The sequence below is a fragment of the Mustela putorius genome, unplaced genomic scaffold (genome assembly GCF_011764305.1).
Source record: "Mustela putorius furo isolate JIRA1106 unplaced genomic scaffold, ASM1176430v1.1 tig00003853_pilon_pilon_pilon, whole genome shotgun sequence".
In the NCBI taxonomy this organism is placed as follows: Eukaryota; Metazoa; Chordata; class Mammalia; order Carnivora; family Mustelidae; genus Mustela; species Mustela putorius.
In genome coordinates this window covers 18,034,704-18,055,445 of record NW_025422005.1, presented here as the reverse complement: position 1 = coordinate 18,055,445, position 20,742 = coordinate 18,034,704, and the positions used below count along the sequence as shown (strand labels likewise).

Below are 20,742 nucleotides of genomic sequence, written 5' to 3'. Positions count from 1 at the left end.
TTTACAGATGGAGAGGGTGAGGTGAGGCACGGTGTCATCAGGACATAGGTCAGGATCTGGCCACCAGGTTTTAGATCAAAGCCCTGTCCTTGCTTCCCAGGGATGCTGGACTGTGACCCCTTGGGGAGCAGCCAGGAGGAATACTGGGGCAGGGTCTTTGCTGCCCCAGATTAGAAAGCCCAGAGTTCCGTGGAGCAGAATCAGTGGTCTACCTGGGTGTGGCCCCAGGAGGGTGGGGCAGTCATCCTCCCCTGGAGTCAGGCTGACCTGAGGCGGATCCCAGGTGCCCTGTGTCTCCGCTCTGAGACCTCAGCCAGGCCACTTAGTTCTCAGACCCTCAGGATCCTCATCTATAAGATGGGAGACAGCTATGCCGGCCCCTGGAGAGTGCTTGTGAGGACATATGGAGATGCACAGGGCCTGGGACGTGGGGAGCTCAGGTAGAGTATTATTAACAAGTATGAGGTCTACACATGCCCGAGGTCACAAGCACCCTCAGATTGCAGTCATCTGTGAGGGTTGGATCTTCTGGCTGGATCTAAGTATCTGGGATGGAAACCATAAGCCTTAAACCATAATGTGGACAAATGGCTGAATAAATGGGTATTTTCAGCCCAGTGGAACTGGCTGGCGCAGAGCTGGTCCTAAGGGAGGAATCTGGAATGGGGCTAAGACGTGTATACCAGGGTGTTCCCGGCAGTGCCTTCATAACAAACACACAAACACCCGAAAGGGACAGCCACAAGGGAACACTACGGTGGTCCAGCAGGGGAAGCAGGGTGTCTTCACACATCTCCCCCCCACCCCCCGCCGCCCCGCCACCCCCCCCCCATGCCCTACAGCACAGACGCTTGCCCTGCCAAGGGGGAGAGGATTTGATGAGCAGGGCAGGAAACATACACAATATGTTGGTACGTTTCAAAAGCAGGTTGAAAACAGTATGTAATATATGTTCCCAGTGTTAGAAAAGAAAAGAAGGAGGTCGGGGGAGGAGAGAAGAAATTAAATCTATACGTACAGTAGGAGCACCAGAGGGCTAAAAACCAAAATGTTAACAATTGTTCTGGGTGGCAGGATTATGGGTGGTTTTAATTTTCTTCTTCGTAATTTTATTATTTTCCAATTTTTCTTTAATGAATGTGTATTATTCTTATAATCAAAAAAAAATGTGTTTTGAGAGATGGGGTGGGAGGATGAGAGACTCTTCTTGTCCTTTAATAGACTCTAAAACTAAAGCCCAGTGTGAAATAGTTGAATGTTCATTCATTCCCTCTTCCATCCATTCATTCCCTCATTCAGTCATTCACTCATTCATTCATCCACCCATTCATTCATTCATCCATCCATTTTCAAATGTTTCTAGACACCTCCCTGGAGCCAGGCTCTAAGCTTCAAGCCAAAGAGCTGAAAGAGACCCCTCTCTGATCTCAGGGAGGTCAGTGTCAGGGGCAGGGGCCACAAGAGTAGCGAAGAGAGGGGCTGAGGCATCTTGGGAGCATGGTCTCCTAATGAAGGGAAATTAGAATGGGACTTCAGTGCACACGGAGGAGTTCTGGAGTCCCAGAATGGGGGAGGGTACCGCTTGCAAAGTCATCATGGGCTGTTAGAGAAGATCTACTGTGTGTGAGAAAGTGTGTCAGGACATGAACCTAGAATGTTCTCCAGGTCAGGTTCTTCAAAGACTTTGAGTCGCTTGGCTGAGCTACTCAAATGGCTGCTAGAATCTGAGCAAGTTGGGAAACGTCCTGGACCTCAGTATCCTCTCCTGGAAAATGGCTAATATCCTCATCGGGTTACTGTAAGAATCAAACAAGGCAACAACTGTAACACACTCAGAACAGCACCAGGTGTGGAGCCAGGGCCGGAACACGGTTTGCCTCGATTATTTGCTATTAAATACCCTTTATCCAGAAGGCACTCTGAAAACCAAACAGATTCCTAAACTAGAAATTAACATTCATTCGTTAATTTATGTACTTCATTCATTGGACAGACGTTTACTGAGACCCTTGTAGGTACCCAAGCATGTTTTTAGGCACTGGGGATAGAGTTGCCAGACCAAATACAGGACACCCAGATTATCTGAGCTTCAGATGTATAAAGAATCGCAAAATTTGTGATAACTTTATACGAGAAAAGTGCCTGTCATTGGTCCAAAATCCAACTTAATTGGATTCTCTGTATTTTTATTTGCTCAATCTGGCAACTCTAACTAGGAAGACACCACCAGGTGAAAAGACAAAACTCTTCCCGCCTGGAGTTGACATTCTACGGGGGAGAAGAGATAGTTCATGAGTAGAGACATAATCTCTCAGGCAAGGATAAAGGGGCTGAAGAAGTATAAATCAAGGAACAGGGCTGTATTGATTTCCTTAGGGCTGTTATAACAAATTACCACAAATTTTCATGGCTTCAAACAACATGCATGTACCATCTTACAGCTCGGGGTGGGGGGGGTCAAAAGTCCTATGTGAGTCTTACTGGGCTAAGATCAAGGTATAAGCAAGGCTGTGTTTCTTTCTGGAGGCTCTGGGAGAATCCATTTCCTCCCCTTGTTGGGCTTTTAAAGGCCACCCACTTCCCTTCCATGGTGACTCTTTCAGTTTTCCATGTCACATCACCCACTGATTGTCCTCTCCTGCCTCCCTCTTCCACTTCTACAAGGACCCTTGTGAAAAATTAGAGCCACCTAGATAGTCCAGAATAAGCTTCCCATCTTGAAGTCCTTAACCTTCATCACACCTGCAAACTCCCTTTTGCTGTGTAAGGCCACATGTTATTGGTTAGAGGGGCTAGGATGTGGACACCTTTGGGCTCCATTATTCTGCCATTATTGAAGCACAGGGCCTCAGAGAAGGTCTTTTACAGAGGGTGACAAGGATCTGATTAAGGTGGTGAGTGGAGCCATGCAGACAGAATGTGAGGGGCTCTCCAGGGAAAGAGAAGCCTATAGCAAATGCCCGGCAGTAGGGGTAGGATTGGTATTTAAGGACCAGCAAGGAAAGCTAGTGTGGCTGCATACAGGGAGGGGGCAGGTAGAAGGAGATGAGGACAGAGAGATGGGGGTGCTGGCCGTGCAGAATCCCAAAGAGCTAATCCCTCCCCTGTTCCAGGCCCTCAATTCTCCAAACCCTGTCCCTAGCCCCATCCTGCTCTGCTAAACTGACAGTGGCTCCAAGAGGACTTGCATCAACGACCAAACTCCTCCCACAAGGATTGCAAGATTAGAAGGAAAGGTTCCCTGCAACAGGAGGTATTCAATTAAATGTTTCAAAGAACTCCCTGTGGGCTAGCAGGAAACGGTCAGTTACCTACCAGAAAGTTTGGTAACATGCGAGAGACTAGGTCTTAACTAAGGGTCAAAGGGGCCCAGTGCCCCCTCCCTGGACCCCACATTCAGGGTCCATCCAAGCTCCCAAGGTGAGTGGTGAGTCCTGACCTTGGCCACTAGCCATGCTATGACCTCAGGAAACCACGTCCCCTTCTCCGACCTGTTTCTCTGGCATAAGGGACTTGGACTCAAGGATCTTCAAGGTCCTCCCAGTGTTGACCAGCTGTGATTCCCACCCCCTAAGACTCTCTGATCCTAGGGATCGTATATTCTAGGATAAAAGCCTTGTAACTGTGTGACCGCAGGCAGGTCCTCTACCCTGCTGAGCCTCCGTCTGTGTACCATGTGGGGGTGACACGAGAACCCACCTCCTCGGGTGTGGTGATGGCGACAGTGCCGAGCACACGGGGAGCACTCAATTAATGTGAGTTCCAGGGACGAGGGTTCTACTGTTGTCAGTCTCAGCGCCTCAAGTCTGTGACTCTGTCTCCAGAGCCTGACATTTGCTGGCTGTGGCATTTTAAGTCTCCAGGACGCCCCCCCCCCCCGCCCAACTGCCAGTGTGCCCCCAACGCCCTGGCTTCCCCCACGTGCTGGGTGGCATGCCTACCCCATGACCACATGAAAAGCCATTCCCCCAGGGTGTCCCCACACCTGGGAAAGCCGGCAGCCTGCCCGGCGCTGGCCCCGCCTGGTGGCTAGAACACCGGGCAAGATCAATGACGCCAAGCTGAGTTCCCAGTGCAGCCACCTTGTTCCAATCAGGGCTGGGCGCCTTCCGCTCTGGACCCCCCTCCCAGCCCCGAGCTGCTGTCCCTCCCGGACCCTGCCCAGCAGCCCACATTTCCAGCCCCGTGACCCCAGAGAAACGATGCCCACTGCCTGACTCCCCTCTGGCTGCAGCCTGCCCAGACCTGGGCATTGAGGAACCAGCTGGCGGATGGGGTGGCTGGAGGAGCCCCAGACCCCAGGGAGGGGGCGGGGTCTGGTCCTGGCATTCAGGCATCAAACTTTACAAGCCCCTTTCACTCCAGCCTCAGTTTCCTCAGCTGCACATTGGGTACTTCAAGTCTCCCCATCTGGTTTTCAGGGCCATTGTGAGAAAAGCAGAAGAGATAGAAGGCAGAAAATGTTTTAGGAACTGTGGACATGCCCGGTCCAAAGCGGGGTGGGAGAAAGCAGGTGGGAGAAGGCAGTTCTTCCTTCTCCCATCTGGGTCCTTCTCAGCCTCCAGGTCTCGGCTCAGATATCATCTCCTCCGAGAGACCCTCACTGAGCACGTGCTCTAAAGTAAGGGATACCACCTCCTGGCCCAGAGCCCCCACCCAGTCATCTTCCGTCCCTTGGCCTTCATCATTTTCTCCAGCATCCCAGGACGCTATCAGATACTGGTGCGTTTGTCTGTTTACTTCCTGGTTTATCCTCTGCCTTCCTCACCGAATCAAAGCTGCGTGGGGCAACTGCCTGTCTTGTCCACAGCAGTACCCCCGGCACCTAAGACAGCCTCCTGCTTGTGGGCTGAAGGTGCTCAATGAGTGTTTGCTGACCGAGCGGATCTAGAACTTCCGTCGCATCTGCTTCCCATTTCTCCTCTTCCTGTCCATCCTAGCTCCCTGCATCGGGTGCAGGGCTCCCCGAGGACAGGCCTGGAAACATTTCCACTTGCACCCCTAGGGATGGGGCCAGGCTTCTGGAAGCTGAAGGAATGTCACATCATCAGGGCCAGCCCTGATTTGAGTGGGCCTCAAAGATGGGGCAGTAAGAAGGCCCAGCCCCCACCCTAGGTCTGAGCACCTTCTAGGATCCCCTTCCAGAAACCCCCTCAGGTACAGTCAGAGACACACAGGTGCTAAACATCACATCCTTGCCAGTGACAAATGCAGGCCAACAGGCAGTAACAAAGAGTGCCCCGTGTCTGAGCCTATGGCCTAGACATGCCAGGCAGGGATTAATGGGCCTGCTGAGGTGTCTATTCGCCTCTGCCCACATCCTGAGCACCTCCCCAAGAGCCATGGGCCTGGTAGGCAAGGAGGGGTAGGTAGGCTGGCATCACTCCAGGAGCAGATCTCCCTTGCTTGACCGCCCCCCCATCCCAGCCGCCCAGCCCTGCTGGCCTTTGGTCTCTCGGGGTCCCCTGTGGACCCTGGGCCACTGCTCTGTCTTCCATGGTGTCTACGCTCCTCATGCAGCCAGGTCAGGCAGCTCAGGCTGGCAGGCTGCCAAGTTCAGCTCTCACGTTTACCTGTGGGGTGAACTAGAGCAAGTTACAAGCTTCTTGGGCCCCGGTTTTTCTAGTGTTATCATGGGGATGTTGACAGGGGGCTCAACCCATAAGCTGGCCATGAGAATTTTAAGCGAAATAATACCTGTAAAGTGTAGATAGCATTCGTTATTGTAACTGAGGGGCCCAGGCCATGGGATGAAGCTCCTGGGGGTGAGCAAAGCACAATTTCAGCATCAATAGAGCTTGGTTCAAACCCCAGTTCTGCTCCTTCCTGGCTGGGTCCAGCAGGCTTCCTCAGTGACATTTAGTTCCTCGCACATAGAGGAAGCCCAATGACACGGATCTGGAGGACAACTGGTAAGATTTAAGGAGCTCAGTAGAGAGCATGCTCAGTGGAGGCTGAGCACCCAGAAATGCCCCTTAAGGGGATGTTGCCTTGAGAAGGATGGCTTCAGAGGCCACCAGATCATTCGGCTGAGTTTGAGCTGGTAGACAGGACAATCTGGTTGAAACAGTGATCTGGTCGAGAACAAACACTCCCCAGTTTTGACACACGATGAGCAGTTTTGCAACTGTATAAAAATGTAAGCATTTTTGTCCATTTCTTTAGAGCTTTGGGTCAGGGGTATGTCATTTTCTATTTTCCTCCCTTTGCCTTTCTTTCTAAATATTTTTTTGTAAAATATAGTAACAGAAGAGTATATAAAACAGAAATATGTTTAAAGCATAAAAATAAAACAGACACCCAGAATAAATAAAAAAACAGAAGCCACTTAGCTGTGGCTTACAGACCTGGACCCTTATAGCGCCTGACAGGCTGAGGTGGACTGGGGAGCAGGAGAGGGGGGACAAGACCAAGGCTAGGCCTTCCAAAGTCTTGTGCAGGGGAGAGCTGGGCCAGCACACAGGGACCTCAGAGTCAAGTCCAGCAGCCAGTGAGCCTCCTACGTGACCCTGAGCATGCCTCTGACCTCTCCTGGACCTCAGTAGCCCCAGAACTGTCCTGGATTAATATGGAATTCTAGAACACTGAAGATGGACAGTCCTCCTGAGGATCAGTGTGGCCCAATGCATTTAGCTCCCTGATGAGTTGTCTGATGCCCAGAGAGGGAAGGGACTTGTCCAGGGTCACCCACCAAGAACTAAGGGGACGGCTCTCCTGGAGCCAGCAGCCAGGTCCACGAGCCTTGGGCCTAGCCCATGTTGTAGGTCATGACCTCTTTAGGACCCCTTCATCCACAGTTTTCTAGGATTCACTGAGGACTGGGACTGCTTTAAGTTGATCAAGACACAGGGTGCAACTGCTTCCCCAACCAGGGAGGGCGACAGAGGGAAACTAGGGCATGAAAGAGTGCAGAAAGCCACAAAGAAGAACTTCCAGGTGTTTAGAACCCAGCACTGGTGAGGGGTGGGAGACGTCAGGACTCCTGCTACCTCCCAGCCAGACTGAAGACAGTGACCCACACAGAGAGCTAGCACATTTAGGAGCAGAACAAACAACTCTAAAACCGGGACACCCCCCCACCCCAGCCATCTGGATGCAGGCTCCCATCCCTACCATGCAGCCTGGTACTGAATGCTCCACTAGCCACTGGACATGCCCCTGAGCAACCTCACCTCTTTGGCCTCTGTTATTTGGAAAAAAAAAAAAAAAAAGAGCTTGACCCTGCCCATCGCTGCCCCCACGGAGCATGGTGAAGATGAAATATTGCAGCATGTAGAGTGGTTAAGACACTTGCTTTGGAGGGAGAGGGACCCCACTCCACATCCAGCTTCCTTGCCACGTGGAAGCCTCTCAGAGCCTCAGCTGCCCCATCAGCACAAGCCATACAACTGTTCTGGAGTTCGTCTCAGATGATGTTGGCAAAGTAGGTGCTCAAAAGAACATGACTCCCCAGGCCTGGGGAGATGTTGCTGTCAGCTGACGGGGTGACTTGTTGGCCAGGACGGCTTACCTAATCTAGGGATGCTCGGCGGCAGAATGAAAACACTGACCCTTGGTTCAAAGAGTCTGAAGGATTTTGAGGCAGTGACGGCAGAGCAGGGGAGCGGGCACGGGACCCTCTGCAAGTAGGATGCTGTGTCACTGCCGGACTCACTGGCCGGGGGGCCAGCCCGGCCAGCGGGGCATGGAGGGCATCTGAAGCCCGGCTCAGGTGCAGGGGCGGAGGCCTTTCCACTGTGGCTCCCACCGCCCCTCCCCGGGGCTGTTGCTGGGCTCTCGACCGCCGGGCCCTGCCACTCTCGGTGGCCTCGGGAAGCTGCATAAGAGACCGACTGTTCTCCACCTCGTTATGCCCCGTTTTTATCTCATGCCATGCATACAGCACATAGTTGATTTCTTTCCGCAAAGGGCTGCGCTTTTTTTCTTTTCCAAGGGCGACGCTGGAAAGCCATGTGGCTTTTATTGCTGGCAGGAATGTCTGAGGCGTTCCTTCACCACCACATGAAATGGAGCCGTAATCTTCATCTGCGTAAGGCCAAAGCCCCCGGTCTCCTCAGAGCCATCAGCCTCTGAGATTAATTAAGGCTTCACAAGGACTGACAGTCATTAGGACCTTTTGGGGGGGGGGTGGAAAATCCCTAATGGGACTGGCTGGGCTGGGGAGCCACTGGGTGGGCGGTGGGGTAAGGAGGGCCTGCCACAGAGAGAAAGGCATCCTGGACCAGGGTCCCCGGGAGCGGGCAGGAGGGGGTTCCAGACTCTGCCTCTGGCCTAGGCGGTGACTTTGAAGGAGACTCTTCCCCTCCCCGGCCCTCAGTTCTTCCGCTTGACAAATGGGAGATTTTGGATATGGTATCTCAGAGCCCATTATAAAATTCTGAATCCTGCCCACAATTCTCATGCCAGGATTCTAATTCTCTTCCATGACTAGAACTTCAAGCATCTGATTCTGGTCCACGAGAACAGACTGTGGGGCCAGGCTGCCTGGTTGTAATCCTGGCTCCACAGCTGCCCAGCCGTGTGACCTTGGGCAAGTTTACATCTTCACCTATAGGATTTTGGTGGGGGGAATGCTTGACCTCCCCAATAAGGGTCCTGTGAGGCACAAATGAGCACAGAGTGTGGGATTAGGCCCAGCATGCCGGAAGCTTAACTGTTGTCAGTAACGATTAATAGAGCTCAAGATTCTAATCCCATGGTTCCAATTCAGTTCCAAACATTGGTTTCTGACTGGCAGCTATTCTTACCATCTGATTAAGGCTTGGAGATGTTTTGAACCTGAAAATCCTCCTGTCTTTCCCCCACAATAGGAAGTGCGAGAAGTGCCAGCCACTCAGAGGAGCTCTCTCCCTCCCTGCCAGAGCTAAAGCCCCTTCCTGGGCCTGGGAAAATCTGCCTTTTCCAGAACCCTCCTGGGCTCCGAGCTACCCAGGGCCCTCTCACCAGCCTCTGTCCCTCCCTCCCAACAAAGAATCCTCAGATTTGATGACTCTGCCAGCAGAGCGCTCTGTAACCCTGCCCCTCACTGACTTAGAGAGAGAGGCTAAGGTACTCTGACCAGCCAGCAGAGCAGAGACAGAGTCTGGATCAAGGAATCCTGTTGAAATAAAGGCCCTCCAGTTCTGAGGCCCAGAGTGGGGAAGCTCTTCACTCTTTGAGCCTCAATTTCTCCATCTGTAAAATGGAGAGAATTAAATACCCTGCAGAAGCCCCGAGAACATTAGCAATAAATGAAATAAAAGTCCCAGCATACGACAGGACTCCAACTAATTAGGGCAATTATTAGTCATAGACCAAAGGGCTCTACCGGAATTATTTTCCTGTTTTATAAATGATGAAAGGGAGGAACAGGGAGGACAGATGGACAACCAGAGTCCACTTCCCTGGCTACTATGGGGCCTGCCTCCTCTCCCCTGGCTAGGCCCACGCTGAGACCACCTCTCTCCATCCTTCCCTCTTGTCTCTCTAACTCCCCAAGCTGAGTGCCCTCTCAGGAGGCTCTCCATGGGAGTTGGGGTAGAGGTCCAGGGCTACACAAAACAGGGACCCAGTGCCACCTGAGGAGGTGGGAGGTGGGGAAAGGGGCCCCATGGACTTGGCCCCAAAGTCACAGTAAAACCTACCTGGAGGTCCACAGGAAGCCAGCTGGGTGCTTTTAGGGACCATGGAAGCTCACTCTCACCGTTCTGATAGGGATGCTGAGGACCTGAGGGAGACACACAGACTCTGGCATCTCCCCAGAGCAATGGGTGCTCAAGGTCCCATCTGGCTGTGAGGCACCGGGTACCATCAGGTGGGTCCTGGCCCAGCCCACCTGCGGGCTGAGGCAGAGTTGGTGGAGGCTGTGGGTGGCTGTCAGCTCACCCTGCTTTTGGTTGCAGCATGTAGTTGCCTGGCCTTGCGAGAGCTTAGTCCCTTAGAGCTCCCTTAGAGCTCTTCCTTAGCGAAACAGGTCAAGCCTCTCCCACTTTCTTGGCCTCACTGTGGCTATCTGTATACTGGGGACCACAGCCGAGTCTATCTCCTCACAGGCAGGTTCTGAGGCCAGAGGTGAGCATGAGGCAGGTAAGCCTCAGCAGATGACCCATGCAGCCCCTTTCTGCTTCCCAACCTGGGCCGGAAGGGTCTGTTAATTTCCACACTGATGGCTATTTCACTGTGTCTATTGCGCACCCCCTCCCTCCACCGGCTCCACCACCATCGTGATCGCGAACGTTTATTAAGCACTTTCACTATCTAGACATCAGTTCTCCCCAATATTTTGTTCAACCAGCACAGCGGTGCACAATCAGGTGGTGCCTCTGATCCCCAAATTTTGCATCAGATCAGCCTTTTAACCCCACTCTGGTTCTCCCGAACCCAGAAAATATTGAGCGACATTTCTCTTTGTTTCAATGGGCATAAGGCCTACCCCACACAATTGCCGGGTGAAATGAAAGCGTGTACTAAAGCCAGAACACAGGTCCTGGGCACCGGAACACTCCAACAGTCCTCGCTGTAGCTGTTCTTCCCCTTTCCCCCCGCCAGGGGACGGAGGCTCGGGGAGGTGCGGAAGTGCCACAGGCAGTCAGTGGCAGAGCCAGTAGCTGTGTCCTTAACCACAGGGCTCTCTCCAGCTCCCCCTCCCTCCCTTCACAGTCTGGTCCTTTCCCAAAAAAAAAAAAAAAAAAAAAAAAAAGAAAAGGAAAAGGAAAAAAGAGAGAAAAGAAAGAAAGAAAGAAAAAGAAAAAGAGAAAAAAAAGAGCCACCCTGTAATCTGAGAGGCACACTTGTCCTTCTGCACATTCAGGAGGCTTCCAGAGAGGCTCCCTGAAGGAATTCTCTGGGGTAAAGGCCCCCAACCCTGCCAGCAACAACCCCTTGACCATATTAATGTTGCTCTTCATGACCTTTTCTCACTAATTTGTGTGTGTGTGTGTGTGTGTGTGTGTGATAATACGTATGTATAAACTTACATACTTGAAATCAGGATGCAAGCAAGTCTAGGTTTAACTAGCAGTATTTTCTTTCCCCATGGAACGGTGGGAGGTGGGCCTTAGATGTGGGGAAACACAATGTTCCTGCCCTCCTGGAGGGAGTCTTTAATCCTCTGGATTGTGAAACAGAGCCATCAGAACCACCTCCATTCACGGAAGGGGAAACTGAGGCTCCACGGAGGGACAGAAACGTCCCACCTTAAGTTCCAGGCCACTGGGCACAGGAGGGCTTCACCAGACCGAGGGTGTGGAGGCCAGACTGGAAGAAATCATTAACTTCTAGAAGACAGTCCTCTGCTAGTAACTGGACTGGGGCTCCCATGAGACTTGGGATAGAGGGAACATGAACCTCCTTGGGGATGGAGTGGTGGCTAACAGTATCAGCTGAGGCCCAGTTCCTAGTCAAGAGAATATATGCCTGTAGTGGGATAAGAGGTGGGGGTCAGTGGGTTTCCAGGGTGAGGGTCTAAGAGCCTAGGGGAAAGAAGTTGAGCCTTCTTAAGATCCAGGCTCAGGCAGCCCCGTGATGGTAGCTGGAAAACCCTCCTGCAACCGGCTCTGCCTAGAGGCAGGTCACAGACAGTCCTGACCTCTCCCAGGCAGCCCCTAGGCGAACCAAGGTGGGGCAGGATAGCCATGGACTAGGCTCCAAATCCTGGCAAGCTTTGAAGCTGAGACTTGGATATTTCACAGATGGCAAGTGTGAGGCCCACAAAGAGGAAGAGACTTGCCAAGGGCCCCCAATGAGGGGTCTCCGAGCCTTATTTTTTCAGTGTGACAGCAGCGATAGCTCGCATGGATGGAGCACCCCCTGTATGCCAGGGGTTGCTAAGCACCTTACACACATTTCTGTGAGGAGGCCACAATCCTTAGCCCTACTTTCCGAATGAAATCAACAAGAGCCAAAGAGGTTTTAAGCAATGTCCCCTAGCTCACGGTAGGTGGTGGAAAAAGGAAAACAGGCAGTGGAACTGCAGATCTCAGGCCCCTTCCACAACCAGTGAACTTCCTAGAAGGTTTTCCATGTCACCTATGTCCTGTGTCTGGCACACTTGGGGGATCCCCACCCCATCCCAGGCACCAGACTCTTGACGAATCAGACCTGACCTTGTAAACTCTCTGGCCTGTGGGGAGACATGCAGGCACCCTGCTACCACCAAAGCTTTTAGAGTACACCCCTAGGGGGTCACAGGCAGCCAGAGGAGGGCGCCCTGTCGCATGGTCGTTTTGACGCCATGATCTCACTCCCAGGGGCAAAGGATGCTGGTGGGAGGAGAGGCTCCCAGGTCCTGAGAGCTGTGGGCCCCAGTTTGGGTCCTTGCTTACCCAACTCTGCGTTAAGGTACCACCAGACCTCCTGGCTTCTTCACGCTGCTGTGGACAATGTGAGCTGCTCTTAGCTGGGAGCCATTCAAGAGAAAGTGGGAGATTGGTGCACCAGTCCACCGGAAGAGGGAAAGGACATGTCTAGCCATAGAAAACGGGAAGGAAGAGGGTATCCACGTGTCCCACGTAAGGGAGTGGGAGCTGTCCAACTGCCTCTCGAAATGGTAAAAAGAAAAACAGAAAGAGAGGTGGCCCTAGGTCTTTTGGTCAGGGATGGGGAGGATGTAAGTTAGCCATTGGTAGAAATTGGGAATGGGCTGGCCTGTTCTTCTGTGTGTCCTCCTCTGGCCCCTCAGGACGAGGAAGGAGAGGACTGTGCATTTCTGGCAGGGAGAATGCTCTGTGGGTCCAGTGCCACAGGGCCCGTGGGGTGCCAGAGAAGCATCCGTGTCCATCAGGGCAAGTAGGGCAGCCTTTGGTCTGACACAAAGCCATAGGTTTATTCTGGCCACGTAGATGGTGAGGAATTGTCCAGAACGTCTGCCCAGAAAGCGCAGTTCCTAGGAGGCGGCCCGTTGTGCCTAGACACGCGACCGAAGCTGGCATACATCTGTGGGCAGGGCCTGGCCGGGCAACTCCACGGCGGGCAGAGTGCAGGCGCCAACTAGCGGTGGCTCCCGAAACTGCTCCCCGCCCGGAGGGCCCGGGCGACCGCAGGCTGGAGCCCCAAGCGTCCCCCGGTTCCCGTGCCCACACGCCCACACGCAGTGAGTACCCTCCGGAGGGCTGGAGCCACGCCGGATCCTGTGCCAGGTGCCGAGACCCAGAGGAACCGCATTTTCAGGATGTCCGTTTGTGAACCCACCGTAGGATGAGGGAGAAATCAGGCGGAGGGGCAAGTAAGGGCACGGGTGCAAACCGAAACCACTAGACCAATCGAATTTACAAACCTCTGATACAGCGGGTCCTGGCCCTACAGCCGCTCCAGGGCCACACGGGTCCCCCCCCCCCCCCGGCCCTGGGCCGTACCTGGCCACAACTTGGTGGGCCTTTTGGCGGGAAGCTCCCAGAGGTCCGACGCACCAACGCCCCGGTACCTCGTTTTTTTCTGGTTCCGCCGCTACTGCCTCCCCGTATGGGAGAGTGCAAGGGCCGTGGCCCCGGCGATCTGCAACTCCGAGACGCAGGCTCTCTAAATAGATCCCGTAGGGTCCTTCGGTGTCCCGGCCTTAGAAATGGCCCGAGGGGCTGACGTGAGGCGACGACAGGGTCAGGGACCAGCTCTCCAGGTGGTCGAGGTTGTGCCGGAGCCTCTCCGCCCTGCAGCGCACGCGGGTCTTGAATTCGTTCCGCAACGACGAAATGGCGCGCACTGGGTCGGGGTCAGATCCCGGCTGCGATCTGGCGGCCACTTTCGGATTCTATCCTTCTTCGCTTCCGAGGCTTGGAATTTGTTGCACTGCACCTGTCAAGCGCCGAGAACAACGAATACTCAGCCCAGTCTCCAGACGGCCGAGACTCGGTACGCCTTCGTCGGTTCCCTGCACTCGAGGGAGCACCTCTGGGGCGTTAATCCAGAATGAATGGGGGCTTGATCTTTGCAGTTCCCCTCCCCGCTGCAGCTTGTCCTTAGGCCCGCTCGTTTGGCCTACGAGGCGGGAGAGGCCAGGGTTGCCTGCCGTGAAGCCCCGGGAGTCGATGGGTCGCGCGGGCGGGAGAGAGAGAGGTCTGCGTCCCTGTGGCGCGGCCGTAGCACACCGCCCGGTAAGACGGAGGCGCAGGCCCTCGGAGGGCCGGTGCGCATCCACGCGGAGGAAGAATTGCCTCCTCTGGAAGCCGGGGCCCTTGGCTTGGCAGCCATCCCCTCGTTCTCCGCACGCTTGTCTTCCTGCCGTGGACTCGCGACCTCTTGCGCGATGCGAGACCGTGGCTATATGCGCGGGGCAAAAATCAGGGGGGAACACTCGCGTTTTCCAGGCTCCATCGTGTTTTTCAAAGAATCACGGGCCGCCACAACGAAGGACGACGGAGCGAGGCCTGCTCGGTCCTGAAAGTTGCTTTGGGGGGAGCGGAGAGGAACGGGGTTTGTCACCGCCAAGCCAGATTCCAGACCCCCCCACCTCCCGCCGCCCAGGACACCCGTCTGTCCCTGGTCGGCAACCGGGCCAACGAGGCCCGGCCCAAAGCCGCGCTGCGCTGGGAGCTGCAGAGGCAGCTGGTGGTCGTGGAATCTCGTGTGCGGTGGAAGCCCTTGGGCTGAAATCATTTGCGGGACTGCGGGGGACGCCGGGCGCGGGGTGAAAAACCTCTTGGGGTCGGCTACCCGATCGATGTCACCGGCCTTGGAGCCCCCACGTCCCGCAGCAGAGAGTACAGGCATCAGAGGCCGAAAGCAGACGGAGCGGGGAAGGCCCAGCTACCGGCAGTGGGGAAAGGGCGCGAGAAGGGAAGCTGCGGCCCCCGAGTCAGGGAGCCGCCGCCTAAGAGGCAGCCGCCCAGGAGCCTTCTGGAGGGCCCGGGCGTTTTAACCAAATTTTTAGCATTGACCCCGGGGCCCCCGAACTTTCGAGGAGCTCTGGGCTAACGCGCCGGGCCCCCCGACCCGGGCGTCCTCCCCGGGGCGGGGCCTTCCGCCCCTCCCCGTTGGGCGGCCTTCGGCGGTCCCCGTTCCTCCCCCACGAGCGCGGCCGAGGTGCCGGCGATGGGGCTCCGATTGGCTGCGCGACGCGTCGCTCGGGCCGGCCCCGCCCCCGCGGGCCCCCGGTTACTAACCCCGCGCGGGCCGGCCCGGCGCCGCCACTCGATTCTCGAGGATTTGTTCTGGGCTGCGGCCGCGCAGTCGGTGGGGCGGCCACAAGAGCGGGCTGCGGGGGCGGGAGGCGGCGGCGGCGGCGGCACAGCCCGCGCGGGCCCCGCGGCGGCCGAGCCAGACGTCCCGCAGCGAGGGGCGGCCGCAAGCCGGGCCGCGAGCCCAGGATGCGGGACTAGCGGGCAGGGCTGCGCGCGGCCGTCGGGGCTGCGAGGCCTCTCGCTGCGGGCGGGCCCCCGGCGGGGCGTCCCCGGGCGCCGCCCCCTGCGCCCTGAGGCCGCGGCCCGGCTGCTTCTGCTTTCCCGCTTCTCGCGGCAGCGGCGGCCGAGGAGGCGCCCGCGCCGGCCGCCCCCGGGGGAGCCGCGCCGCCGCCGCCCGCCCGGCGCCCTGACGGCCGCTGTTATGCGTATTCCTGTAGACCCGAGCACCAGCCGCCGCTTCACACCTCCCTCCACGGCCTTCCCCTGCGGCGGCGGCGGCGGCGGCGGCAGCGGCGGCGGCAAGATGGGCGAGAACAGCGGCGCGCTGAGCGCGCAGGCGGCCGTGGGGCCGGGCGGGCGCGCCCGGCCGGAGGTGCGCTCGATGGTGGACGTGCTGGCGGACCACGCGGGCGAGCTCGTGCGCACCGACAGCCCCAACTTCCTCTGCTCCGTGCTGCCCTCGCACTGGCGCTGCAACAAGACGCTGCCCGTCGCGTTCAAGGTGAGTGCGGGGCCGGGGGCGGGCGGACGCCGGCCCTGGCGATCCGGGCGTCTCAGCGGCAGGACCCACGGGCCCCGGGGCCCCGGCCGGGGAAGGCAGGGGAAAGTGCCCGCTGCCTCGCCGCGAGAACCCAGCGGCCGGGCCCAGAGCGCTTTCGGTCTTCCTGCGCGCTCCGCCAGGGGACTTCGGTGTTCCTCCTCAGATGCACCCGGCATGGATGGCTTTTCGGGGCGGGGGGCGGGGGTTGCCCCCTCCACCTTCGGGGAGCCCGGCTGAAAGACGCTGATGAGGAAACGGGCGGATGGGGTTTCGCTCCTCCCCAGTCGGGATCCCTCCGACACAGCCTTGCGGGCAAAGGGGAAGAAGAGCCCCGGGACCAGGGCGAGGCCCCGGAGGTGGGGTGCGGAGGGTGGATAGGGCCTAACCTCCCCTGCCAGCACCCCTCCTCCTGCACCGCTTCAGATACACTTCCTGCTCACACCCTCCACCTCTGGCTTCTGAAATTTTACACCGGGCGACTCTAGGACTGAGAAGGGGGGCACCGAACCCTAAACGTTTGCGGCAGGAATCCCGAACGCCCGGGCAAAAATGGGGGGGGGCGCTCCCACCCCTGGCACCCCCCAGTCATTCAGAGGATCTTTTTCTTTTTGCTAGGGAGTAGGCGACTGTTTCATTTTCATTTTTTTTAAGGGGGCAGCGAGATGAAACGAAAACGCCTTGGTTTTCCCCTAAACCTCTCACAGCTGCCGTGAGAAAGGGCAGGGCAGGAAGGGCCAGCGGCTGGGGGTGGCGGGTGCGCGAGGTGGCTGGAAACAGCGGCTCCTGGCAGCTGAGGCCGTCCTTGCTCCCATTAAGACGACTCCAAATTGGGGGGGGGGGGGAAGGATGAGTGGCTCTTGGAGGTCTCCCGGGTGACATCTTAAAATGCCAGTGGGGAAACTCTCCCGGGGAGGAGGGGGAGGGGAGGCCCGTGTGACTTTAATCCTCAGATCGGAGGTTTTACTGTCACTTGGAGCTTAAAAGGAATCTTTGAAATTAAAAGAAGACAGGATGTTGACAGGAAATCTGGCCTTTTTAATCAGACCCCAAACATTTTCTCCTTGAAATTTTTACCATCTGGATCCCTAGTCCTTGCACACGGTGGCCACGTTTAAATGGCTGTGACTACATTTGCAGCGTGATTCCTTTTCAAAAGGCATCTGCCTCTGCCCGCTGCTAGGGGTGAGGGGTGGGGGAGATCATATTAGGGGGGCATCTCCTCCCCCACCATGCAGTTCCCAGCAGGTGCATTCTCCTATTGAAAGCCCCTCTTTCACTTTAAAGGGGTTTTCTGTACAACCCCTCTCAAAACACCGGTTTGTTTTACATTTTGCATTTTCCCTGCATAACGAATTCAGTCTTTGCAGAGGTTGGCAGACTGGGCCGGGGCCACATTTCAGGGCCGAATTTTATACCCCAAATGGCTCTAGTTTTAATTCAGTATGGGGAGCCCGTCCTGTTATTATTGTTGTTGATGTTATTTTTACTTAGGGACGTGGTTGCTAGGAGCATGTTGATTCCTCTTTTGCTCAGGCCCAAGGAAAGAGGGGAACTGCACCCCACGCCACAGTGATCGAGCTCATTCACAGCTCTCATGCAGATTTCATTGCAAGGATAATTTCTTAGGACATGACTTAACCAGTTGAGCTAGGATTTGGGTGTGGAAGGTGGAGATTTCGGCTTCTTGTTTTTGTTTTTTTGTGGGGGAAGGTGTCCGTTGGGATTTAGCCTTTTCTCCGCTCTGCTTTTGAGAAATCCTGCAGTGCGCCTAGGACCTAGGGGAGCTGCCTGGCCCCTCCCCGCCTCTCCCTGGCCTCCCCTACCCTTCTAAGCTGTCCCCCTACCCCTGTGCCTTCAGGTGGTGGCGCTGGGGGACGTGCCCGATGGAACAGTGGTGACCGTGATGGCTGGCAATGATGAGAATTACTCTGCGGAGTTGCGTAATGCCTCGGCGGTCATGAAGAACCAGGTGGCCAGGTTCAACGACCTTCGCTTCGTGGGCCGCAGTGGGCGAGGTGAGCTGCAGGGAGTCTGCGCACCCTGACACCAGCAATGGCAGAGGTCTAGGAAGGAAGCTGAGAGCAAGCCCTTGGGGTCCCAAATGGGAGCCCCAGAAACAAGTGCCCAGGCCCGGCTTGGTCTCAGACAGCGGTTTGGAGCCCCATGGGAGTGTCACAAAACCCTTTGAGGATGCGGGTCCTTGGCCAGAAAAAGACACAATTGGCTTCCAGCTTCTGGGGTTTACTAACTTTTGTAGCTGTCTGTGTCACCCCTCTTTCCCGATGGTTGAATGTTCTGGCCTCATAAAAGACACTAGGAAGAGATCACGGATTAAGGAGGACCTCGTAGGTCTTCTGTGGCAAGAGGGCTTAGCAGCGGGTTTAGACGAATGGCCGGTCTGCGGGGGCCCAAGCACCCTAGCCACTCTCCCCACGGGGCTGGGATCTCCCCAAGCTTCAAGTTTTGAGCCAGCCGAGGCTGCCTCTCCCCAGCTGTGGTCTCCCCAAGTCACAGTTTCCCCAGCCCTGTGAGCCTTAAGGTGGTTTAGGAGGGACACGAATGCAATGCGGGGGGTGGGGGGGGGAAGCCTGCAGGCTGCCACCCACCCCCCACCCCGCTCAGAAGCCCCGAGTGCCCCCCTGCCTGTGTGATTGGCCTCTGGCAATAGGAAGGAAGGCAGGACCAGCCCGCGTGCTGTGGCTCCTGCCCCAGGGCTCTCCGGTGGGAGGCTGCTGGGACCCGAAACCCATCATCACTTCTGGGTGGAGAAGCCCTAGAAACCCTGCCCCAGCGAAATGGAGGCTCGAGGACTCGCTGGCCCTTTAAGACCAGCCTGCTGAAAAGCCAGGAGTGCCCAGTCGCAAGACCCAGCCTGCCCCCCCAGTTGGGTTAAGAAAGTACGCTAGGCTCCCTCTGCCCCCAGCCTCCACAGAGGCTGAGGCAGAATTGTACTTTTCATCACCAATAAACAAGACCTTCTCAAGGTTTTCGTTTGCTCCCAGCCGACAGCCCTGCTCAGCAGTGGGCATCTGGGCACCATTTTTTCCTCTCCAGCCGTTCAATGTATACATACAAATGTCAAACATATTTTGACTTTTCAGCATTAATTAAAACCAGGGCATTATTTGCATGTAATAACTGTTTACTTGTTACTTTTTATGAAACTGAAATAGTTTACATTCTTTCAAACATTTCCTGTTCCTGTTGGCTCCCTTCCCCACGCACAGATTTCTTTCAAACGTTGCCCTTAACTGGTTGCAGGTTGATGGATGGAAAATGTTTGCTTTTATGAATTAAGCTTTCATTGCTGCTCCTAATTAGTCTCCAAGCCCCTTTTGTCATCCCCGATCTCTCCAGCCTTTTGCAACTTAATCCCAGCTGCAACCCTGAGTGGAGAGTCACTGGCCACCGGTTGGTGGCTGGCAGGGATGCAGCTTGAATTTGGGGCGGTGGCCAGGTGTGCAGCCAGGTGGCATGAGGATATGGAGGGTTGGGGGGAGTAGGGAGGCCCGCCCGCCCTAGCTGCAGCCCCTGAAGGAACAGGCAGAGGGGAGGTCCATCCCAGGAGCCCAGCGAAGCATCAGGAACATGGAACCTCACTCCATGTCCTGGGAGGTGAGATTGAGAAAGAGAAGACACGGTGATCCCAAGTGACCAAGGGCATGGCTGGCTGGTTGGGTGGCTGGCCTTTTTGCTGCGTAAAGTGATTTCTTTGTGGCATTTATGCCCACGGACCTGCACTCACCCTGCAGGACTTTGGGGGAGAGAAGTGGGTTTGCAAATCACCCTTTAGCTGGTGCGCTTGAAGCAGGCGAGGCTGAGGCTGGAGTTATGGCTCTGGAGGAGGCAGGAGGCCATTTATAAATCATTCTCACAGCCCTTCTCCCATCAGTCTCCCTGGTCCTGGGCGGGGGCAGGAAGGGGCCTGAGTGGGAGTTCCAATACCTGGGGACTTGAGCAGACTCTCAGACCTCAGAGTCTGACAGTATTGAACAACGTGGACTTGACAACCAGCCCAGCTGGATTCAGTCCTAACTCCGCCGGTGACTTGCTGGATGACATGAGACAAATGGTTAAACCTGTCTGTGCCTTAGTTTCCCCAGCTGTATAAGGGGGCAATAAGGACCCCTCTCTCCCGAGGTTTTATAAGGATTAAGGAAATTGGCCCCGGTGTATCACTTGGCACGTATTGAGAGGTGGACACGGGTTACAGATTTTGTTACATCGAATGCCTATGACTGGAGAGATCTTTGAAGTTCCTTTGAGTGGTATAGTCACTGATTCTGTGATTATGGTGTGGTTTGGGCGGGGGCGGGGGGAAACCCAGAAGGTGTGAATTGCGGAGTGGGAGAAGTGGAGGCGGCTGGCAGTGAGAAGGAGGGAACAGGGGTCCTGTGGCTCTCAGCAGCCTGTCCGCTGTGCCCCTACTGCCCACTGGGAAATTCCCACCGAGAGGACAAATCAGTGATTGACCCGGACAGTGGGGTGCTTCGAGAGTTGAGACAGGTTGGAGTTTGGGACCCGGAGCCATTCCCTGGCCCTCGGACTTCTGCCAAGATCGAGAAGCCAGACGGAAACTTCTGTTTGTTTCCTTGCCTCGTATTCCTTGATGCTGTCTTAATTCCAGGAAGATAGGTTTCCATGGAGGACATAGACACCACCACCACAGAGCCCTCATGATAAGCCTGAAGATGGGAAAGAAACAAGGGAGGGAAAGAAACCAAGTCACTGGTGTGTCCTGCAGTGATTAGGGCCGAGATTCCCACCCTTCTTACAACAAATACTATATAACGCACTTTTCATTGTCCTACAATGATACGTGTAACTAATGGAACCTCCCTACTTATGTGCAGTTTCAAAATCCATAGAAGTCCATAGCTTTCATGGAGA

At 55.7% G+C, this 20,742-nt stretch overlaps 1 protein-coding gene across 2 annotated transcripts in view; it reads left to right on the top strand.

The window, feature by feature from the left end:
- The window catches only part of RUNX3 (RUNX family transcription factor 3), a 60,003-nt gene that overhangs the window by 15,579 nt on the left and 23,682 nt on the right, over positions 1-20,742 (top strand). The window contains exons 2-3 of one of the 2 annotated variants that reach the window (XM_013047526.2): positions 15,530-15,813; positions 17,711-17,867. In XM_013047526.2, coding sequence (XP_012902980.2) covers positions 15,530-15,813; positions 17,711-17,867 — 441 coding nt within the window. Of the gene's footprint in view, positions 1-14,874; positions 15,814-17,710; positions 17,868-20,742 lie in introns of those variants that run through there. The other variant, XM_045063977.1, reaches the window with a different exon arrangement.